Source organism: Bombina bombina, chromosome 2 (genome assembly GCF_027579735.1).
Source record: "Bombina bombina isolate aBomBom1 chromosome 2, aBomBom1.pri, whole genome shotgun sequence".
Classification (NCBI taxonomy): Eukaryota; Metazoa; Chordata; class Amphibia; order Anura; family Bombinatoridae; genus Bombina; species Bombina bombina.
In genome coordinates, this window is record NC_069500.1 from 1,096,095,896 (window position 1) to 1,096,118,619 (window position 22,724).

General features: G+C 39.3%; 1 protein-coding gene across 1 annotated transcript in view; it reads right to left on the reverse strand.

The window, feature by feature from the left end:
• Positions 1-22,724, reverse strand: part of LOC128650066 (SH3 domain-containing protein 19) — a 169,502-nt gene that overhangs the window by 12,148 nt on the left and 134,630 nt on the right. Inside the window, exons 7-13 of the mRNA XM_053703736.1 lie at positions 21,644-22,600; positions 11,482-11,589; positions 8,118-8,218; positions 6,765-6,823; positions 3,531-3,783; positions 1,776-1,844; positions 1,538-1,678 (exon numbers count right to left, since the gene is read on the reverse strand). Of these exons, the coding sequence (XP_053559711.1) occupies positions 1,538-1,678; positions 1,776-1,844; positions 3,531-3,783; positions 6,765-6,823; positions 8,118-8,218; positions 11,482-11,589; positions 21,644-22,600 (1,688 nt within the window). The remainder of the gene's footprint in view (positions 1-1,537; positions 1,679-1,775; positions 1,845-3,530; positions 3,784-6,764; positions 6,824-8,117; positions 8,219-11,481; positions 11,590-21,643; positions 22,601-22,724) is intronic.

Genomic DNA, 22,724 nt, shown 5'->3' on the forward strand with positions numbered 1-22,724 from the left:
TTCGGGGCTGGACTGTACTGTGAAGTCAGGATCAGACTGATATGCTTCAGGAAAGTTCTTCTCTGTGAAAGGCACATGTTGAGCAAAAAGAGGCTGCTTCTTGGGTGGTAACTAGCCATAGAGCAAGCTATTATGCTTTTGTTCGTTCCCAGGTTGAGCGCTTCTCTCTTTTTATTTATGCAAATTATGACATTTTGGGAAGTCTCCCTAAGTGTGATGCGGGAATCCAGACGTGGACCCGTTGCTCAGTGTGCCTAGAGGGATATGGCTGCACCTCACTGACGAGGCCCACAATAGACCGAAACGTACGTCTGGGGTTTTGCTGTTTCTCTCGTTCAGAGAGGGATTTCCTGGTATTTCTGGGCTGGACTGTACTGTGAAGTCAGGATCAGACTGATATGCTGCAGGAAAGTTCTTCTCTGTGAAAGGCACATGTTGAGCAAAAAGAGGCTGCTTCTTGGGTGGTAACTAGCCATAGAGCAAGCTATTATGCTTTTGTTCGTTCCCAGGTTGAGCGCTTCTCTCTTTTTATTTATGCAAATTATGACATTTTGGGAAGTCTCCCTAAGTGTGATGCGGGAATCCAGACGTGGACCCGTTGCTCAGTGTGCCTAGAGGGATATGGCTGCACCTCACTGACGAGGCCCACAATAGGCCGAAACGTACGTCTGGGGTTTTGCTGTTTCTCTCGTTCAGAGAGGGATTGCCTGGTATTTCGGGGCTGGACTTTACTGTGAAGTCAGGATCAGACTGATATGCTTCAGGAAAGTTCTTCTCTGTGAAAAGCACATGTTGAGCAAAAAGAGGCTGCTTCTTGGGTGGTAACTAGCCATAGAGCAAGCTATTATGCTTTTGTTCGTTCCCAGGTTGAGCGCTTCTCTCTTTTTATTTATGCAAATTATGACATTTTGGGAAGTCTCCCTAAGTGTGATGCGGGAATCCAGACGTGGACCCGTTGCTCAGTGTGCCTAGAGGGATATGGCTGCACCTCACTGACGAGGCCCACAATAGGCCGAAACGTACGTCTGGGGTTTTGCTGTTTCTCTCGTTCAGAGAGGGATTGCCTGGTATTTCGGGGCTGGACTGTACTGTGAAGTCAGGATCAGACTGATATGCTTCAGGAAAGTTCTTCTCTGTGAAAGGCACATGTTGAGCAAAAAGAGGCTGCTTCTTGGGTGGTAACTAGCCATAGAGCATGCTATTTTGCTTTTGTTCGTTCCCAGATTGAGCGCTTCTCTCTTTTTATTTATAGAATGTGTTGTTGTCTGCATTTTCATATTTAATTTCTCATAAAAGAGTTACGGTCTTCTGCTAGCTGGTTGAAGATACTTGCAATGAAAAATAATTCCAAATTTTTAACACAAGTATTGTTTATCTTTTTAGTGTACCATCAGAGAATGCATGTTTTCTACAGTTCCTTTCATCAGATCACCAAAGACATTTTCAAAAGTGAACTACAAAGCTCTCAAAAGACAAGTGAGGGAACAATAGTTTATAAACTATAATAACAATTACTGTCTATGGCATTAAAACTTACTTTTTGTGTGGTGTCCAAACTCTCATCGAGTGGGGTGATTATCTTTATATTTGACACTTTGACTTCACCAGTTGCTGATCCCCTTTGGCAATTAAGGGAGTTGTTATCTGTCTGTTCCAGCAGCACTAGCACATCTCCACGCTGCAGAATAGCAAAGCACCATTATATGATACGATAACCTTTTAGCGGAGTCAGAACAGTCACACATAAAATCAAATAACATGGAGGATTGTCTTACCTTGCAGGATAGTTCTCCAGGGTTTTTGGACACAACATCTTTTTCAGCAATCCCATGAGGCACAGGCAACTAGGAAATAAACCAGTAAGTTTTATTTTTATTTAGTAATTAAAAACACAAAAATTATATTTTAGTATAGCATATTCATTTGTAATATATGGATTCCAAAATAGCTGTCTAAATGAAATAAAACTTGCATCAAGAAATGAAGGGAATACCCCGAGCAACTTACTGAATATTCAAGCCAACACTTTTCTTTAAAGAATTTCATGAAGGCCACTCCTCAAAAACTGCAGTTTTAGGTCTCTTAGTCCTGACAAGGAGTAGAGTCTGACACATTTTAAGACTCATGAGCCCTAACTTTTGGGTTATTCTATATTACTGTTTTTCAAACCTGTCTTCAAGCCTCCCTAACAGGCCTGATTTTTAAGATTACCTTGGGTGAGAGCAGGTAAAATAACCATGTTTACTAATGAGCTGATTATTTCACCTGTGAACATTTTATTATTCCTGTTTTATGTCCCTTGTTATAGAGTAAATAGTGTAGTAGATATACATTTTTTTTAAATTAAAATAATAATTTACTTGCAATTAAATGATATATCATTAAATTGGTTCTGCTCTTACTGATCAGACAGATCTCAATCTGTGTCTATTTCGAACAATGTCGAACAAAGTAATGTGTGGTGTGCCCCAGGGTTCCATTTTAGGGTCCTTGTTCTCAAATGATCTTCCCTTAGTTTGCAAAACCTCAACTGTACACATGTATGCATATGACACTATAATGTATGCAACAAAACCAAACATATCACAACTTGAGGCTGTGTTGCAGCAGGATTTGTTAGAGGTCGAAAGATGTATCTGTAAAAATAAATGATTTCTAAACACTGACAAAACAGTGACCATGGTTTTTAGGACTAATCAAAAATGAAAAAAAAAATTAAAACGCAGAGTTAAAAGTAATTAAATTAACACACTGTAGGCTGGTTCCTGTCAAATCCTATAAAGTATCCCGGTATTTGGCTTGATCCCAACCTGTCGTTTGGACCTCATTATGAAAAACTAATGTCCAAACTGTACAGCCCTTTTTAGAAATAAATTCTGTCTAAATCTTGAGGTTCAGGATGATGCATATGGGTCTGCACCTTGGATCTATCTCAGTAAACTTGCAACTCTCATGCTGATTTTGTCCTGCAATGTGATTACAAAACTCATCATTGTGCTATGTTAAAAGAACTAAACTGGCTCTTGCTTAACTCTAGACATTTCTTCACCTCCCTGCCTTGTGTATAACCACTTTCTCCTGCGCTACCTGAGTAGTATGCTCACCCCTGCTTCCCATCCCCCCTATAACATAAGGTTCTCTTCTTCCACTCTGCTCTATTCCCAATTAGAACAAGGAAGCTAATGGGTTGGCATTCTCATTCAGAGCTCCTCAACTGTGGAATAACCTCACGGAAATCACCAAATCCTCCAGCAACCTGAGGTCCTTAAAAAGAAAAATGTCTCTATCTTTACAAACAAATCAATCCTGTAAAGACCTTCCTTGTGTCTGTGTATAAATATAACTATTTGTACAAATATGTAATGCATTGCTGGTATATCCCAGGACATATACGAAAATGAGAGAAATCTCAAAGTATTTTTCCTGGTAAAACATTTTATAAATAAGCGTAATGTCTCAACAAGAATACACTTAAATTATTAGAGTGTTCTAATAACATTTTTTAAAAAGTGTACAAACTGTAATCTCACCATGTATTTATTATACAGAGGATGTCCAGGTTTAGGTCGGGGAGGTAGCTCTGGTTGTGGTCTTTTTAGGACTTGACTTTTTGATCTGTTTAATACAGACACATTCTGTTTTGTACTCAAACTTATGTCGGATGATGCTCGAGGAAAGGCAACACGTGATGCACCAGTCTTTGACACTTTTGGTGGAGGTGGCCTTCCAGGGGGCCCCTTAGTTGCCGGAACTTGTGTTTCCATTACTTTCACACCAATAGGCCTATGTGGTATAAATGCAACAGTAATTAAAACAGTGTGCAATTTCATTACTTAAACCCAACATATTTATGAAAACAACATTGTTTTTGCTTTAACAAACCTAAAATACAAATGAATTATTAAAGAAAATAGACTAAAAAAATGAATACAGCTTGCAATCTAGTTTTTCTATATTACTAGAAATCATCAGTTGATCACTAAGAAAAACATGTTATTTCTAGGGATAAGAAAACGCTTAGAAAATAAGATTTATAAGGTAAAATAAATGTTCACTGGACATTTGTGTTTCTTTAATTGTATGTTTCTAGAAAATAAATGTATCATCATCTTCGGATGCTAAACTTGATATGAGGCACTGGAAAAAAATGTTTTGGGCTCAATGTACTAAGCAGAAGAAGCTGCTTTTGAGCCCTTGTGGGGCAGGTTAGCACTTGCGAGCCTACATCCTGCTTGTTCAGGGTGATTGACAGGCCCTTCTCAGAAGTTTGATAAAAAGCAGTACAGACAGGTTGTCAAATTGAGACTAACATTCAACATAAGGGGGAAAACATAAAACAAAATATAGCATGAATCTCATAGAATTAACACTAAGTAAAGAAGAACCAATATTTAAATCCAATGATACATTCACAGCTATATTCCATTACTTGTGCCGAGTTGGAATATTCAATATATCAAAATTCAATTGAACCTACAAATCTTTGGCAAACATTAGAAATTCTATTAAAATGAACCAATGTAGCAAACATTCAATGTTTAAAGTAAATATTGTGAAATATTCACTCATGTCTATTGATAACAGAAGAAAAAAAATAAACAGAATATAAACAAACATGATTGGCCATGTGTTTCCCATTTGCTGTTAAATATCTTCATGTTCTTTTTTTAAGATAAAAATAACAGCAAAAGATTAAACATAACAAAAGAAATAGCCAGATTGTGTGGGCTACTTCACAATAACATTCTTCACATACTTACCATGAAATCCCTCCAACTATTTAACATCACATGCTTTATGATTATTACATTATTAGTTACGTTGGTGTTACAAACGGAAGAGGACCAGATAGAAACCTACTGATGTGGTGATCTTACAAGTCATGGGTTGGAGGATCCGAACACTAGATTGCCTGCTTGATATAAATGCTCAACAATTCTCAGTAGGTTAAGATCTCTTTATACACTGTAGTCAATATCCTCCTTACAATATGGTTCTATCTCAGCAGTTACATCTGGCCTTAGATAAACTATGAAATGCAGTGCAAGGAAGCGTCCTATAGATCATTTTACACTATATGAAAATACAGAAAATATCTGGGTCCGATCAATGAAAATTCATAGTTGTGTAAAACAAATTAACAAACAAAACCTGTTTATTTTTTATGCTTAGACCTGACACTAATCTCTTGGCATTCAAACAACATACTAGACAAAAACATTAGGGTGCTGGTACAAATCTGCTGCCGCCACTCTCCTCCCCATGATTTGTGTGTATCGTCCTTAGGGTACACATTTATAAATCTAAGAAATATACCTTGCAGTACGTTTCCCATTCATAAATTATTCAAATTGTGAAGAATATAAAAAAAAAACCCTTCATTCTATTATAATAAATAAAAGTTAAAGGGACATCCTAATGCAATTTAGGATAAACAACGTAAGGTCTGGGAACACCCAACCTATAGACATATGCTCCACAGTTCACATGCAGTGTTGTAATGCGAGAATTTTTACAAACACAACTGCTATGAATTTCAAGTTGCACTAGGAAGTCTAAAAGAGCTATTGTGTTATGTATACAGTATATACAATATAGGGTGAGTTAAGATGGATTCTAAATCATATTTTATTGCTCTGATTGGTATTTAAATATTAAAAACTTTGGCCTCCAATTTATTAAGGTGCAATCAGATACAATTGGCAGCCAGGAAATCTGACTGCATCCAGAGCAAGTATTACGCAAGAAAAAACAGTGCGCTTCCCCTCCCCCTGCTCACGTGTAACCAACTGTGCGAAGGCAGGGATTTTCAATCATCCCAGACAAATCATACTAGGCTGATTTAAAAGGACATTAAACACTTTGAGATTTTCATATAAATGCTTAAAGGGACATAAAACAAGTTGGGATAGAGACAAAATAATATAATATGTACTTTAATTACTTAACCTGCAAATTTATACTGCAGTGCCTCGCCATTAACCCTTTCTTTTTAGTTTCTGAATTGTAAAGCTCTAACTCCCCCCACACAATTCCTTTTATGGCTTTATCGATATCTATGGTTGCTTTTGGTAGAAAACAAAAGTGAATAGGGATTATCTGCTGGAGCATGCCTAGAAGCTGTAAACTCATTGAAATACAATGCCTGTGTCTAAATACCGATAGGGGGGTGGAGTTGTCTGCCCCATGTAATTCATTTTGCTTATTTTTTTCAATTATTTTAAAATACTTGCCAGCAATTTTTTAAAAAAATTTTTATGCAAACAATTTTTAATTAATTAGCCCTTTTAGGATATGCACAGATCTCAACATGTTTTATGGCACTTTAATTATGCAGTAAAACAACTTGTTATATACTTTTATTACTGATTGTGCGCCCTGTTCCTATAATATATGTCTGAAAATTAAGAATTTTCCAATTCTGACAACTGGAAGAGCATATGGCAGGCTTCAACAAAGCTAACATTGCCACATATCTGTCCATAAATATTTCAGATTAACACATCAGAACCTGAAAAACATTGGATAATAACCGATCGCCTTGTCTACTCCAGCAAAAAGTTCTGATTGGCTCCTTAAAATAAGGAACGTGTTGGGTGGAGTTTGGCTTTTGAAAAGCAATTGTGACAAACACGATATTAATATAGTCGTTTTACAAGAACATCTATGGCTTTTGATGAAAAGGAGCAAAATAAATATTGCAAGTACAGTATAGGATGGCACAAACTGAACGGTATACAAGGACTTAGGGTAGTTATACAAACCTAGTTGGTAATACAGGTTTGGACCGGGTGTCTTCTGTACATTCTGACTGCTCCCATTCCTGCAGCAGAAAAAGTCAGTCATTTAAGTTATGTTCCAATATAATAGATGGTCAATATGATTAATTTATGTGCACAAAATAATAAAAAGTACTGAAAAGGAAAAATACAACTTACAACTTTGTACACATTACATTTATAACTATTAAATGGACATAAAACACAAACATTTTATTTAATGATTCAGATAGAACATACAATCTTAAACAACGTTCTACTTCTAGTATCAAATTGTCTTCATTCTCTTGGTATCCTTTGTTGAAGGCAATGTACTACTTGTAGCTAGCTGAGCTAGCTCAGGTGAGCCAATCAAAAGAGGCTCCAGCAGTGCATTGCTACTTCTGAGCCTAACTAGGTATACTTTTCAACAAAGGATACCAAGAAAATACAAGTTAATTTGAAAGTTGTTTAAAGTTGCATGCTCGGTCTCATTCTTTAAAAGAAAAAAAAAAAAGAAAAAGAGGTTTATGTCCCTTTAAGCATTGCAAAACAAATATTTTAAAATCATTTAACATTTAGCACAAAATGTTTAGCAAATCAAGAGTAGCTCAGGGATAAACAGCCTGGTGGAACCCATGTTTTTTTTAGTTTTTTTATTTAGCTAATTATGAACAGATATAACTGATCTTGTCCTATGAGCTAACCAATAACTGTGTACAATGTTTCAGGCTCAGATAACATTTCCCTAAACTCATGTATGATGGAGACAGTCCAGCTTTATTTTGGAGGAAGTGGGGCAGACACCTTTATCAGAGGTATTCTACAAATAAAGCAGACAAAATAAATAAAGTACATTGCAATTTTGTTTTATTTTCTTTATTTAAAAAAAGTAATTATTTTTAACTTGTTTTTGGAATTGTAGTTAATTTATGTCACTTTATAAACGATATGTGTAAGAGACCAGACAAAAATGCTTTAAAGTGACAATAGTGGTCACCAAATATGACAACAGGCCTTTAATAAACAGAAAAGGGTGTATATCTGTAGAATTCATGTTTGATACAGATCTCCATAAAAAATAACTGTATTCGTTAGAAGGGACAGTGCACATGGACAAAAAACACATAACAGAATAATAATAGAAAAATAAAAACAAAAAATACATAACAGAATAATAATAATAATAGAAAAATTAAAAAAACAGGTTTGTGAATAAATTAAAAAAATGGTTAGACTTTCATTTCAAAACGGCTAAATATAAATCTCTTTAAATCTTAGCCGACTCTTGATGAAAGAATAAAGTATCTATATCATGCATGCTAGTTTAAACTTCTCACAATAGGCTTTAAATCATACTTTTTTGCCAGCAGGACGGGACTTTGCACTAGTTTTTTCAAACAAGCTTCCAACTGGTTTTTCGGCAGGAAGTGGAGGGGGGATCTGTAGTTCTTCAGAAGCTGAAAAGGTGGATTGAAATTACAAGGGGTTAAAAGAAGGACGAACACTTCCTAAAACATCAAATGATTTGTCAGTATGGGGTGATACTTAATTGTTTTACATATACAAAATATATTTATGTTTGTTAATTCTTCCCAGCTTGAATATTCTTTAATTATATGTTTACTGCAAGCTGGAAATCAAACCTTGATCATTCAGAATTTCCAGTATGTCTTTATTTTTTGTTGTGATGTTATATGGAGGTAGCATGCTTCCCATTCCCAAATCCCCATGTGCAGTGTGCTGTAAATCAAAGGGGGAAAATGAGAGCAGTCAAAAATACATGACTGGCAGATCCAGCGTTGCTGTCGTCCCTTTGCCAAGTTCCACATTCAACAGCAGTGGAATTCAGTAACAGTGCTACTGCACTTCTAAAGTGTGGAATGGGATGTAGAACCAGGGGTCTTAGGTATGTTTTTGGTATGAAACTGACAAAGGTCTGATCTTAGGTATCATTTGGATATAAAAGTGACAAAGGTCTGACCTGAGTTATGATTTGGTAAAGTGACACAAAGGTCTGATTTGAAGCATGATTTGGGTATAGGACTGACACAAAGGTCTGATCAGAGAAATTATTTGAGTATGGGACTGACAAGGTCAGATCAGGCAATGGGCCTCACACAAGGGTCCGATCAGTGTTTGGATTTGAGTATGAGACTAAAACAAGGGTCTGATCAGTGTTTGGATTTGAGTATAGGACTTATACCAGGGTCTAATAAGTTGTTAGATTTGAGTATTGGAATAAAACAAGGGTCTGATCAGTGGTCAGATTTGGGTATCGGACTGAAATAAGGGTCTGATCTGAGGTATAATTTGGGTATTGAACTGACACATAGGCCTGATCTGAGGTATGATTTGATCATGGGACTAAAACAAGGGTTTGATCAGTGGTTGGATTTGGGTATGGGACTAAAAGGGGCCTGATCATTAGTCAGATTTGGGTACGGGACTGAGGAAACGGTCTGATTTGACATAGAATTTGGGTATGGTACTATCTTTTACTGTTTGCTATACATATTTTTTCCCGTTTGTGGGAACGGGGTTGTATATGTGCAAGGGTCCCTACCAGCGCAACATTTAACCTATTCTCCTCAATAATTTGGGTACGGGACTGACACAAAGGTATGATTGGAGTATTGGACTAAAACAAGGGTCTGATCAGTGGTTGATTTGGGTATGGGATTAAAAGGGCTCTGATCATTTGTGAGATTTGGGTATGGGACTGAAAGTAAACAAAGGTCTGATATGAGATATTATTATTTGAGTATGGGACTGACACAAAGGTCTGATATGAGGTATTATTTGAGTATGAGACTGACACAAAGGGCTGATTTGAGGTATTATTTTAGTATGGGACTGACACAAAGGTCTGATATGAGGTATTATTTGAGTATGAGACTGACACAAAGGGCTGATTTGAGGTATTATTTTAGTATGGGACTGACACAAAGGTCTGGTATGAGGTATTATTTGAGTATGGGACTGACACAAAGGTCTGATTTGAGGTATTATTTGTGTATGGGACTGACACAAAGGTCTGATATGAGGTATTATTTGAGTATGGGACTGACACAAAGGTCTGATATGAGGTATTATTTGAGTATGGGACTGACACAAAGGTCTGATATGAGGTATTATTTGAGTATGGGACTGACACAAATGTCTGATTTGAGGTATTATTTGAGTATGGGACTGACACAAAGGTCTGATATGAGGTATTATTATTTGAGTATGGGACTGACACAAATGTCTGATTTGAGGTATTATTTGAGTATGGGACTGACACAAAGGTCTGATATGAGGTATTATTATTTGAGTATGGGACTGACACAAATGTCTGATTTGAGGTATTATTTGAGTATGGGACTGACACAAAGGTCTGATTTGAGGTATTATTTGATTATGGGACTGACACAAAGGTCTGATATGAGGTATTATTATTTGAGTATGGGACTGACACAAGGGTCTGATTTGAGGTATTATTTGATTATGGGACTGACACAAAGGTCTGATATGAGGTATTATTATTTGAGTATGGGACTGACACAAAGGTCTGATTTGAGGTATTATTTATTTGAGTATGGAACTGACACAAAGGTCTGATTTGAGGTATTATTTGAGTATGGGACTGACACAAAGGTCTGATATGAGGTATTATTATTTGAGTATGGGACTGACACAAAGGTCTGATATGAGGTATTATTATTTGAGTATGGGACTGACACAAAGGTCTGATTTGAGGTATTATTTGATTATGGGACTGACACAAAGGTCTGATATGAGGTATTATTATTTGAGTATGGGAATGACACAAAGGTCTGATTTGAGGTATTATTTGAGTATGGGACTGACACAAAGGTCTGATATGAGGTATTATTATTTGAGTATGGGACTGACACAAAGGTCTGATTTGAGGTATTATTTGATTATGGGACTGACACAAAGGTCTGATATGAGGTATTATTATTTGAGTATGGGACTGACAAAAAGGGCTAATTTGAGGTATTATTATTTGAGTATGGGACTGACACAAAGGGCTGATTTGAGGTATTATTATTTGAGTATGGGACTGACACAAAGGGCTGATTTGAGGTATTATTTGTGTATAGGACTGACACAAAGGTCTGATATGAGGTATTATTTATTTGAGTATGGGACTGACACAAAGGTCTGATATGAGGTATTATTATTTGAGTATGGGACTGACACAAAGGTCTGATATGAGGTATTATTTGAGTATGGGACAGACACAAGGGTAGGATTCAGCAGTAGGCTTTGGGTATGGGACTAATACAGTGGTCTAAGGGCCTGATGTGGGTATGGTGCCGACACAGGACTTGCAGGTCCAGAAGTCTGATCTGAGGTCTGATACATAAAGATTTAACTATGAGGCAGAGATAATAAAATGGATACTGAGAAAAGCCATCTCAGATGATGTATTGCTGTGATTTTTCAGTGCCTAAACGATGCAGTTAATATTCAGTGTTTACTGTAAATACCCTGCTGCTATCTGCTGTATATTCAAAACTATAAAACGCTACATTTACTAAAGCACCATCAGAATAATTATAGGCTAAGTTAGGACACTTAGTTTTGTAAACTGTTTTAAGGTTTATTTAAAAAAAACAATTATCCTGTTACACAAATGCATTACTCATAAGTGTCAGAATGGTGCTGCTCACAATCCCAAAACAAACAAAGAGGGCGATTGCGCAATGCTCACATTTTGTTAGTTTGCCTGAGATTCGGATGATTGTGGGTTTTCTCAGAGGAGCAGAGTTTGTTGGCAACTCCTTCTCTGTCTCATCCTTGGAAAACAGCTGGAAGGGATCTACAAAAAAAGAAAATTGTTTTTGTTTCACATTTTTATCATTCAACTCAAAATAACTACTTCAGACCCATAGACGAAAAGGAGCTGCAACAAAATGCAAAAGAAAGCATTCCTGGCCTGGTTCATACAAAAAGATCCTTATATAATATTAAAGGAACTCTTTAAACTCTGATATTATTAACCTAGTAGCTAACCTCTAACTGTCCCCAGCAGAGGAGAAAAGATAACAGGATTTTAAACAAACAGAAACCGAGTTTATACATAACATGGTGACACCTGGTACTTTATGGAGACTAAAAACTTGACACTTATTTCTTCAATATTTAAATTAGCATATTAAAAAACAAACAAAAAAACCCAAAACATTCCTATATATATAGATAGATAGATAGATAGATAGATATATATAGTATGCTGAAGCTAATCAGATATGTATTTAGTGTTTAACAAACAAAATATCCAAACAATACAGAAATGTATCTTATGCAAGCCACAAAAATGTCCTCTGTTATGTATGTGCACACACTCTTTGTTGGTGGTCAAAAAATAATAAAATACTGAATGACCAATTACTTCTGCTGGAAACTTACAATCTCAAATGGTTTACTATCCTTTTAATATAAAATGTTTTAAATTGTGCATAGTAAAACATCTTTGCAAAACATTTTCATTATTTTTGCCCAATTTTCATGTAATCAAATTCTTTGGATTTAAAGGGTTATAAAAATAGTCTTTCGGGGGGGCGGAGCTAGCCGCAGACAAGTATGGCAGCAAACTATTAGAGCTCCGTGATAAGAACAGCAAAAAGAGGACAAAACACAGGAGTTGATGCCCTAAAACTACCATAAAATATGGCTGAAGCCTACTGATCACATTTATAGTGGGGTTAGTGAGGTGGGGGATGGTAATTGTGTCGGAAGCTGACATCGCTGCTTTGGGCCTACACGACCCTTATCCAGAAGACCGCATGGTGCGGACCTCTAGCAAGCACGCTATAAAGTGATCACTAAGACTTTGAGGCATCCCCCGCCTCCCCCCTCCACTCAACTATTACAGGGTCCTGTGAGCGAGACATGGAGGTCACACTGCTTTCACTTATCAAAGGCCTAAGTGACAGAACGGATGCTCACTTCACCCAGCTATCACAGCAGATTCGTGAACCCAGCAGTACACAAGAAAGCAGCTGCAGTTCTCGTGTAGGCGACTTGCTGTCCCACACGTCGCCCATCGAGCCCTCTGCACTCTATAACACTAAAGCGGTCCGGATTTGGACACAGGAGGATTCTTCGCTGACCAGCAGTAAGAACCTCGCTCCTATTACATCGAGAGTACAAGAGGGTGAGAGTGAGGAGGATCGCAGCATAAGCTGGTGGCGGTCTGTGACCCTAAGCCGACTACCTACATCAGGTGGGAAGATTCTACTTCTGAAGACTAGACAGTCTCTGTATGAGTTAGAGCAGCCAGACCGCCCACGGCCGGTTCAGCTTTACACTATCAAGACCTCTCCCTCAGAAACGCCAGATACTGGCTTCCATATGAGTCATTGCTCAGAAAGGCCATCTAAAGACGCGGAAAGGTCTCCATCTAACCTCCTACAGTCAGACACAAGTGCAAGCCATAACGTCTTACTCGGCAGTATTGAGCCGATGCCGGACCTCCTGGAGATGTGGCCAGTCGAGAAGAGGTCCCGGTCAGGCTTTCTCTTGATCCACTCTGAAATCTCTCTGCCGAGTACAGCTGAGAGTTGGTCCGTGGGTGAGCCGCCGGTGTCCTTATGTGTTTTGCCACCAACTGCAGGACATTGCTTTTGGAATAGTCAGCATTCTAGAGATGAACCTATGTTGAATAAATTCCCATACCCCTACTTTCACAAGGCGATTGGCATCGGATAGAACAGCTCTGCAATTGGCCTATGTTCTGTTATCTAGGGACTCGCCTCTGCCAACCTTTTTATCATGGATACTGGGCTACGTCTCTAATATATCACAGTAATTAATGATAACATTACGATTTGATATTTTATTGTGATGAGCATTACGCTATTGGGGTAACCATAATTTTTTCAAATATCAGACTGTTTATACCCTACCTAGAGATTAACCAGATCCGTTAAACTAGTGACACACCAGACAACTTTGTTACTTACTACTTAAAATTTTGGTTTATGTATATAGCTCTACATATATGCTAAATATCATGTGAGCCTGACATCCACTATTTGCTTTTTGTTTTTTTGTTCTTTAGGGGAGGGGGGTTTGCGCATGTTGGGGTATGTGTGTGGGATACAAATCATTAGAGAACAGGTACTTTGGAGCAAGCCGATTGTACGGACTCTAAAATATGTTCATAGCAGAATGTAGATCTTAGATACAACAGAACCTTTATACTGAAACAGCTTAGGACTTAATATCCATGCCTGATCAAATTGTATGTGTTAGAAAGTTTTGTACTAACCATGTCTCACACTTGTTCAATATAACGGATACTGGTTAGATTTATTTACTTTTAATGTCAGAAAGGAACTGTGGGCTACATTCCTTTGCTTCTCTGCTATACACATCATAAGTATATTATGTTTACACTATATTTTTATGCACCATTATATTTTTATGCACCATTTATATGTACGCTGAAATGTGAAAATAATCCTGTCCAAGCGTCTCTATCAGCCCTATTTTCAGCCTATAAGGTTGTCCCAAACTCTGCTGGAGTCTGTAGGGTTGTGTATTAATTTTTAGCAAGCTATCCATTTTTGAGTCATCCTAGATGATGTTAAAAATATACCCTAGATGGCTGTCCTTCTTAGCCTCGCATACCGGTTATCTTTGCTCCATAGGTGGCTCAAATTATTCTAATCACTTTAGCAACCCATTACGTTGCCTTCTCCCCTATGCACCCCACGTAGCCTTCTCTAGACCTTACATGTTAAGTCTTACAGGTAGATTACTACATCTGGGTGGGCATAGTACTATGCATGTAGGCCGGTTCAAGTCATATACAATTATCATTACATATATACTGCTGGGTCTGCGGCCGGGACCTTGGAGTTACTTTATACATCGTATGCGACTTGATGTTGGTCACCATTAATAGTTTAATGTTTTAATTACTGCATATTATATAAGACACAACTCACAACGCCTAATAGACGCTGGAACTCCCCTATTGTATTTAGGGCTATTTTATTTATATCATATGTAACGGATAAGTCCTATTATATAACTTAAGATAACCCTGCTCTTCTTATTTACCCACATACAAAGTAAAGCATCCCATCTGGGACCCACTCTTCTTCTCTAACCATGTAATATGACCTACATTTATCCCCTCCACTTTACTATTCTGATATTCTAAATAGCTCCCCTCCCCAATTACTATGTATGCTATCATTTGTCTAATATCTCATAGTGTCCATATCCTAATACCCCTCTTGGAGAACAACTGATCCAGAATGTAATCTTGTTCATTCTATACACAAAAGCCCAGGGACTTTTATCAGGGTCCCACCTGAGTATACATATCAAGATAAGCCATCATGATAACAACCTGGGAAACTTGTTGGCTCCAATATAGCTTATGGCTCCGCCCCCCGCCCTCACCTATAGCTACTGTTCACCCTTACTGCAAGTGAACAAATAAGCGGTGTTTATCCGCAATTGTTAATCTACTGTTATAAGTTTTTCTTATATCCCTTTTTTACCTATATAGAACCCAAATACCTCTTTATGTCATATTTAGTCTACCATACCATAGGATGTACAAGTTGTTATGGATATTTCAATTGTGAATGTTTTTTTTCCTCCCCTTTCTGTGATATAACATAGGAAACAAAATGAAAAAGAGGTAATGCCAGAATGTGTTTACTTCATGTTATGCTAGAGGTTAATGGCTTGACAAAGCTTCAGAGGTGACGTGTTTCAATCCTATGTAAAATGTTTATTGTATGTTACCCTTGTATATCTGGTATTCCTCAATAAAAAACTTTGATTATTAAAAAAAAAATAGTCTTTCATTGTTGTAATAAAAAAACAACAAAAAAACTAAGCAGTTGGTTATATTGAGAAGAAAATTGTTGCAATGTGTATTATTCATCCTTTTAAAAAGGATTTTTCCATTTGACCTTTTTATTTCATTTTTATTTTACCTTTATTTGTAAAGAGTCCATTACTTCCTACCAATGCCCCACAAGAGGGCTTTAGTCTCTACAAGAAGGCAAAGGAATAGCTTTTCTTTAATGAGTTTGATGTGGTTGCTAGGAGACACCTGCTCTAGCTGCGGCAGGGCCAGGCTATTGTGGGTGTGGCAGGTGCATCAAGTGACAGACGGCAGGTCAGGCAGAGTTGTAGAAACATACATAGTTACTTGATAATTGCATGGCAAGCTGATCTGCCATTGCTGCCTGCCTGAGTACACCAGACTGATGTCACACAAACCACCAATGTAGTACAGCCTCTGCCCCTCTAGCCTCCCCCTTCTTTCACACACACAGACCCTTCTGGGAAGGAGGATGGTGGGAGGCGAATGTGTAAACTCTTTTTTGAGCCCTTTACAAGGTTTTGCAAATTAAAAACAGTTTACATATACACCTCTTGAGAAGCCTAGTGGAATCCTTTGTCCTTAGCTCTCCTTAGCTGTGACAGATTAGGGAGACATGTAGAGCATTACGACTTACATGGTCAGCATGTTGGTACCAGTTTTCTTGAAAGACGACAAATAAATGGTGTTTTTAGCATTACCTAACCCCTGAGTGCAAGAGTTTTTTTTTCTCAATTCATAGATGTAAATGAGCCAGTGCTAAAACCTAACCAATCACTTTGTAGAATGTTGCAGGCTTAATTGAATTTCGCCATACCATACCCTATGATGGAGGCTTTACAACAAGGAAACAAAACAAGCACGCTTTTAGAGATATTTTACATCAAAATCGGGTATAAAAATATTGCAGTTTTATTTTTCTTAAAGGAACATAACAGTGCAAAAATAAAATGCTCTATAATGTTAGAGCATTTTATGATTGCACCATTGCTTGGATTATGTGCATAACTGCAAAACAGAAAGAGAAGCAGTCTGCCAGGAAGGAACAGCAGCATCAATAGCTTGTTCTATGGCCTGGTTGCTACCTGGGAGTAGCTTCTTTCTGCCCAATTGTGCTTTTCACAGAGGAAAACTTTCCTGTAGTATATCAGTCTGATCCCGCCGACATGGTCAGTCCAACCCCCCCATACCAGGCAATCTCCTCTGAACAAGGAACATGGCAACCCCAGACGATTGTTTCGGCCTTCTGTAGGCCTCGTCAGTGAGGTGCAGCCATATCAGTTTTGCATATGTAAATATGACCCTAGGGATAGTCTCCCTATGGGTGATGGGGGGAAACCAGACGTGGACTTCTTGCCCAATGTGCTTAGAAGAATATGGCTGCACCTCACTGACGAGGCCCAGAGTAGGCAGAAACGATCATCTGGGGTTGCCGTTTTCCTTGTTCAGAGGAGAATTGCCTGGTATTTTGGGGCTGAACTGACCATGTCCGTGGCATCAGACTGATATAATACAGGAAAGTTTTCCTCTGTGAAAAACACAATTAGGCAGAAAGAAGCTACTTCCAGGTGGTAACCGGGCCATAGAACAAGCTATTGAAGCTGCTGTTCGTTCCTGGCAGACTGCTTCTCTTTCTGTTTTGATTATGTGTATAACCCCTACAAAGAAATTATCACAAAGTCAGAGCAGCAATGCACTACTGGGAGCTAGCTGAATAAATTGATGAGCCAATGACAAGGAACAAATGTGTTAGCACCAATCACCAGCTAGCTACCTGTACTGCATTGTTGCTGTAGATTATATTAATTTCATCAGAGGATACCAAGAGAACAAACTAAATTTGATAATAGAAATGAATTGAAAAAAAAAGTCTAAAAATTACAAAAACTATCCGTCACGGATACCAGACAGCTAAGGCTACCCCCAAACCCCCCTACAACCTCACCCCTTTTGTTTCTCAGTGGTTTTGGGCTCCTCAGAGCAACCACAATCTCTGGAAGCTTTTGTTTGCTTGTTTTGTGGATAGCTGGTGTATGACCAGGAAAACCCTCCTAGGCTGGCCGGGCTTCTGGAACTCCCGGTCGGCCGCCTCACAACGGACACCCGCCTAACTCGTCTCAGGCTGGCTGGGCTCCTGGAACTCCCGGTCGGCCACAGGACAGCAGGACACCCGCTAACTTTACCCCTGGTCGCTCCAGCAGCCCTTTGCCCCAGCGCTCCACTCTTTTGGGGATTGGTAGCCCCTAGGGAGGACAAGGCCTGTGGCAATTATCAGAGGGGAGCTCCTTTGGGAACTGGGGGTTTTGGACACCCACAACCCCATAACTTCAACGGACTGTAACTCCGGTCCCCAGTAACAAATCATGCTTTTTGGACTGTGGCATCTGGGGACCGAGAGCTTTAAAATTTAAAAGGACAGTCATCCTCCCTCCCCGTAAACAGAACCCCTTCCCGGGAGAGGAGACAGTCTGTCTCTCTCCCCAGCGGCAGAGCCAGGATCCAGGAGAGGAGACAGTCGGTCTCTCTCCCCAGCAGCAGAGCCATCCCCTGGGAGAGGAGGTAGTCGTCCTCCCTCCCCATAAACAGAACCCCTTCCTGGGAGAGGAGACAGTCGAACTCTCTCCCCAGCGGCCGAATCCCTTTCTGGGAGAGGAGACATTTGGTCTCTCTCCCCAGCGGCAGCACAGTTTCCCATGGAGCGGAGGTAGCAGACCTCCCCAGCGGTAGATCTCCTTCTCGGGAGAAGAGACAGACGGACTCTCCCTTCAGTAGCTTGGCAGGGTCTCTACCCTTTTCTTGTCCCGGAGTATTTCTCACCGGGGGCAGGCGTTGCATTGGGCAAGGAGGATAAAAGCTTATGCAGTTGGTGCCACATGTTTGGGCACCCGAGCTTTGCCTACCACACCAAGGAGCAACCTCCCCCTCTGGTCTGGGGTGGGAATACAGCCGGGAAACCGGCACTAGCTTTGTTTGTGGGTGGGTCAGCTGGTTCTCAACAGAGTGTCACAGAGGGAGACAGTTTGGCCATGGAACTTAAGGACACTGGAACTTGTGGAACAGCAATTGTTTGGGAGCCGGCCTTAGCAAACTTGTTTGGGACTTTGCATTATGTGACTATAAACACCAGCAGGAACCCCCCAGGATGCCCAAAGCTCAAGAGATGGGATAACCTCTCCCAGCAACCGACAAGTGGAGGGCCACCGTTGGACAGCCCCAGGCCGACCCGTTAAGGGTCTAGCCGGGTCTGCCGAACTGGAGGGGGGGAGATGTCACGGATACCAGATAGCTAAGGCTACCCCAACCCCCCCTACAACCTCACCCCTGTTGTTTCTCAGTGGTTTTGGGCTCCTCAGAGCAACCACAATCTCTGGAAGCTTTTGTTTGCTTGTTTTGTGGAGAGCTGGTGCATGACCAGGAAAACCCTCCAAGGCTGCCGGGCTTCTGGAACTCCCGGTCGGCTGCCTCACAATGGGCACCCGCCTAACTCCTCTCAGGCTGGCCGGGCTCCTGGAACTCCCGGTCTGCCACAGGACAGCAGGACACCCTCTAACTTTACCCCTGGTCGCTCCAGCAGCCCTTTGCCCCAGAGCTCCGCTCTTTTGGGGATTAGTAGCCCCTAGGGAGGACAAGAGCTGTGGCAATTATCAGATGGAAGCTCCTTTGGGAACTGGGGGTTTTGGACACTCCTAACCCCATAACTTCAACGGAATGTAACTCCGGTCCCCAGTAACAAATCATGCTGATTTTTGGACTGTGGCACCTGGGGACCGTGAGCTTTAAAATGACACAATGGAAGTGCCACCGCTCCACCGGGATCACCCGAAACCGCCGCCCCTAGGTATTGGGATTATGTGAGACTGTGGCTCCTATGGAGGTGCCGGGCTGTTTTGGAGGGGCAGGAATTGTGGGAAAATTGTGGGATTGTCCTTTGTGTTATCAAGATGAGCTGTGTGTATAAAAGGAGTGTATGTTTTACAATAAAATCAGTTCTTGTTTAACCTGAATGCTAGTCTGTCTAGTTATTTGGGTTGGCTCCAGTTAAAATCACTTTCCTGGGCTACATAGCAGCCTGTTCCAGGCAGAGAAAGGATCATCAGGCAGCGCTACCCAGTCTGGGTAGCTGGAGTCTGCCACAGGGTGGGACCCTGGGTACTGATGCTGTCGGGCTACAGGCTCTGGTCACTTGACAGCTACATAGCTGCAGTCGGCAGGGAGGAAGCAGGGCCCGTTTGGCGGAGCTACCCAGTCGGGGTAGCCGGGGTATACGTCACACTATCTGAATTGTGAACAATGTATTTATAATATATAATTCCATATCCATGTACCCTACTCCGGAATGGTTTGTGCATTATCATGCATAAAAAAAATATATAGAATGGCTATGTTTTCTTTGATTAATTTTAAACAGCATGTCTCTGTTATATCAAAATATTACCTGCATGAAGAAACAACCAAAATTATTTTATCTTGCATCACAAATGTTTGTTGTTTGAAGAGCTTAATAAACGCTTTGTTTGCTTACCCTTTTAACTCTTACAATTTGTTAAAAAAAAATAAATAAAAAAAAAATTACCTTGCTAGAAGTGGGTGCATCTTTGAAATGGATCTCCTAAACTATAACATTTGCTATGCCCAATTATCAACTCACAATAGAAGCCTAGGGGCATTACGTAAGAAGATTAAATATATATCAGTTCTTTTACTATTAGTAAACCAAATTGTAAGTCAATGCAAATCGTATTGTTAAAGGGACAGTATACAATAAAATAATTTTTCCCTTAATGTCTTTACAATTACTTTTTTTACCAGTTGCCGAGTACAAAATGTATGAGATTTGCTTTTTTAAGGCTTATTTGTGTATATGAATTAGTCGATTTTTTGTTTTGAAGCCACAACCTAATAAAAATGGGTTGAGTTTGTAGGTATAATCAGATCTCATTACTCACACTGTGTACATACACATGCTTCTGCTTCTTTATCTTATATCTGTCCATAAACCAATTACCAATACTTGGAGAGAACAATGGAAAATTAAAAAAAAAAATTATTACCTTATCTCTTCTATACCCCACTGGGAGTGTAATTTCTTCTACTGGCTGTGTTAACACAGCTTGAGCTTAAAGGGACAGTATACTCCAATTGTTATATAACTTCATATAATAAACACTACTATAAAGAATAATATGCACAGATACCGATATAAAAATCCATTATAAAACAATTTAAAAACGTACTTAGAAGCTTCCAGTTTAGCTCTGTTTAAAAGGTTACTGGAACACCCACTGCAAGTGGGAAATATCAGACACTCTCCCCCTTCCACTGCATATGAAAAGACCCTTTACACAAACAGAAGCAAGCTGGAGTAGGTATACGTCAGTATTCTCCTAAAACTTTGGGGCTTGGTTAGTAGTCTGAAAATCAGAGCAATGTTATTTAAAAAAAAAAAAAGGATAGTTTTGCTTATAACTGTATGTGCTATTTAAATAGAATATCTACAAAACATTTATGCAAAGAAAAATCTAGTGTATAAATGTCCCTTTAAGGCCAAAAACTTTCAGAATAGGTGGGGATACCACAGGCTAAATCAACTATTTAAAATGCCAATATAAGGGTAATGTAAATACTTGTAAACAATTTAATACACTCCAGCAGGTAAAGTGGATAATTGGGAACAAATTAGAGGGGAGAACATTTTTGAATAAACTGAACCTGAAATGTCAAACTTACCAGGCTTCATTTAAACGTCTGCTCAGCACATGAATTGCATCAACTGGGGAAGACTATATATTTTTTTCTCTAAACATCCTATATTAAATTTATCATCGTACATTTTGCATTTTCCCTTTGTCATTGGGATTTATTTTGAGCAGGAGAATAATGGTTTGTATCACAAAGAAGTTATTAAACAACTTAGCTTTAAAACATCAGCTCCCTTCACTTGCCAAATGGTATACAGTCGTTTGAAATTAAAACAAAATTAAACAAATTATGTGATAATAAGAAATATAAAAGAACTTACCATAATTTGCTTTAGAGTCACTGGTGGATTCTGGGTTTGGGAGTATAACGGGAGATAAAACATTATCATCCTCAAAACTAATAAGGTCCACCACCTCCCCTGCGGATTTGCTATGTGCAAGTGGCGCAAAGCTTCTGGCTGCTGGCGTCTCAGTTGTGGTAAATGTTTTGGATTGTGCAGCTATAGATAGTTTTGGAGCAGGGGCAGAAACTACTGGCCTTGGCAATGCCGTGGGCAAGGCAGAGTTGTCAGTCTGTACAGATTTCTTGGGCACCATAGGCCTTGGTGCAGGGACAGGAATTTTTCTTTCAGTTTCCTTACTGTTGTTCCCAAACAATGAGGTCTCAGAGATTCCATCATTAATGTCACCACCATTGCTGCTTCCTGATAAAAGAGGCGGCTTTGGTTTCTTTGGCAAATCTGGTTTGGTTGCATTACCTGTATCTTGCGTCTTCGGTGGGAGAAGCCCTTCTCGTGGTGGAGCTTTTGGTTTGTTATCTTTTGCTGCATCCCACTCTCCAGATATTCTGTTTGACAATGGTTTTGGAGGTGGTATAGGCTTAACAGTCACAGAATTCTTAGTGTTTATTGAACGTGGTGCAATTTCTGGTCTTCTGCACTGATCTGATTTTTCAGATTGAGATTCAAATGCCCTAATCCTTGACCCAATAAGATTTTGGCTTCTTTCATGGCTCATATTGTTTATTTCCACTGTTTCCTCAAAAGAATGATCACCAAAGCCAGTATGATTTTCAGTGGATGCTAGAAGATGGAAGATACTTAAGTGGTTTCCTACAGGCCTGAGATTTGACTTTGTCCTTGGCCTTGGTACTGGAAGTCTTAAGACATTGGGGTCCTCTTGTCTGACAGTTGTGTCAGTAATATTGACGCACGCTATCTGGGGAGAACAATTCTTAACATTGTTTGACAATCGAGATATTTCAGTGGAACTTTGCACTAAAAAAAAAAAAAAAAGAAAATGAAGAAAGTTAGTGTGCAACGTTTTTGTTGTTATTAAAAACAAAAATGTAGTCAATTTATCAGATTTTTTTTATTCTTTGAGCTCTTCGGTCGTATAGTA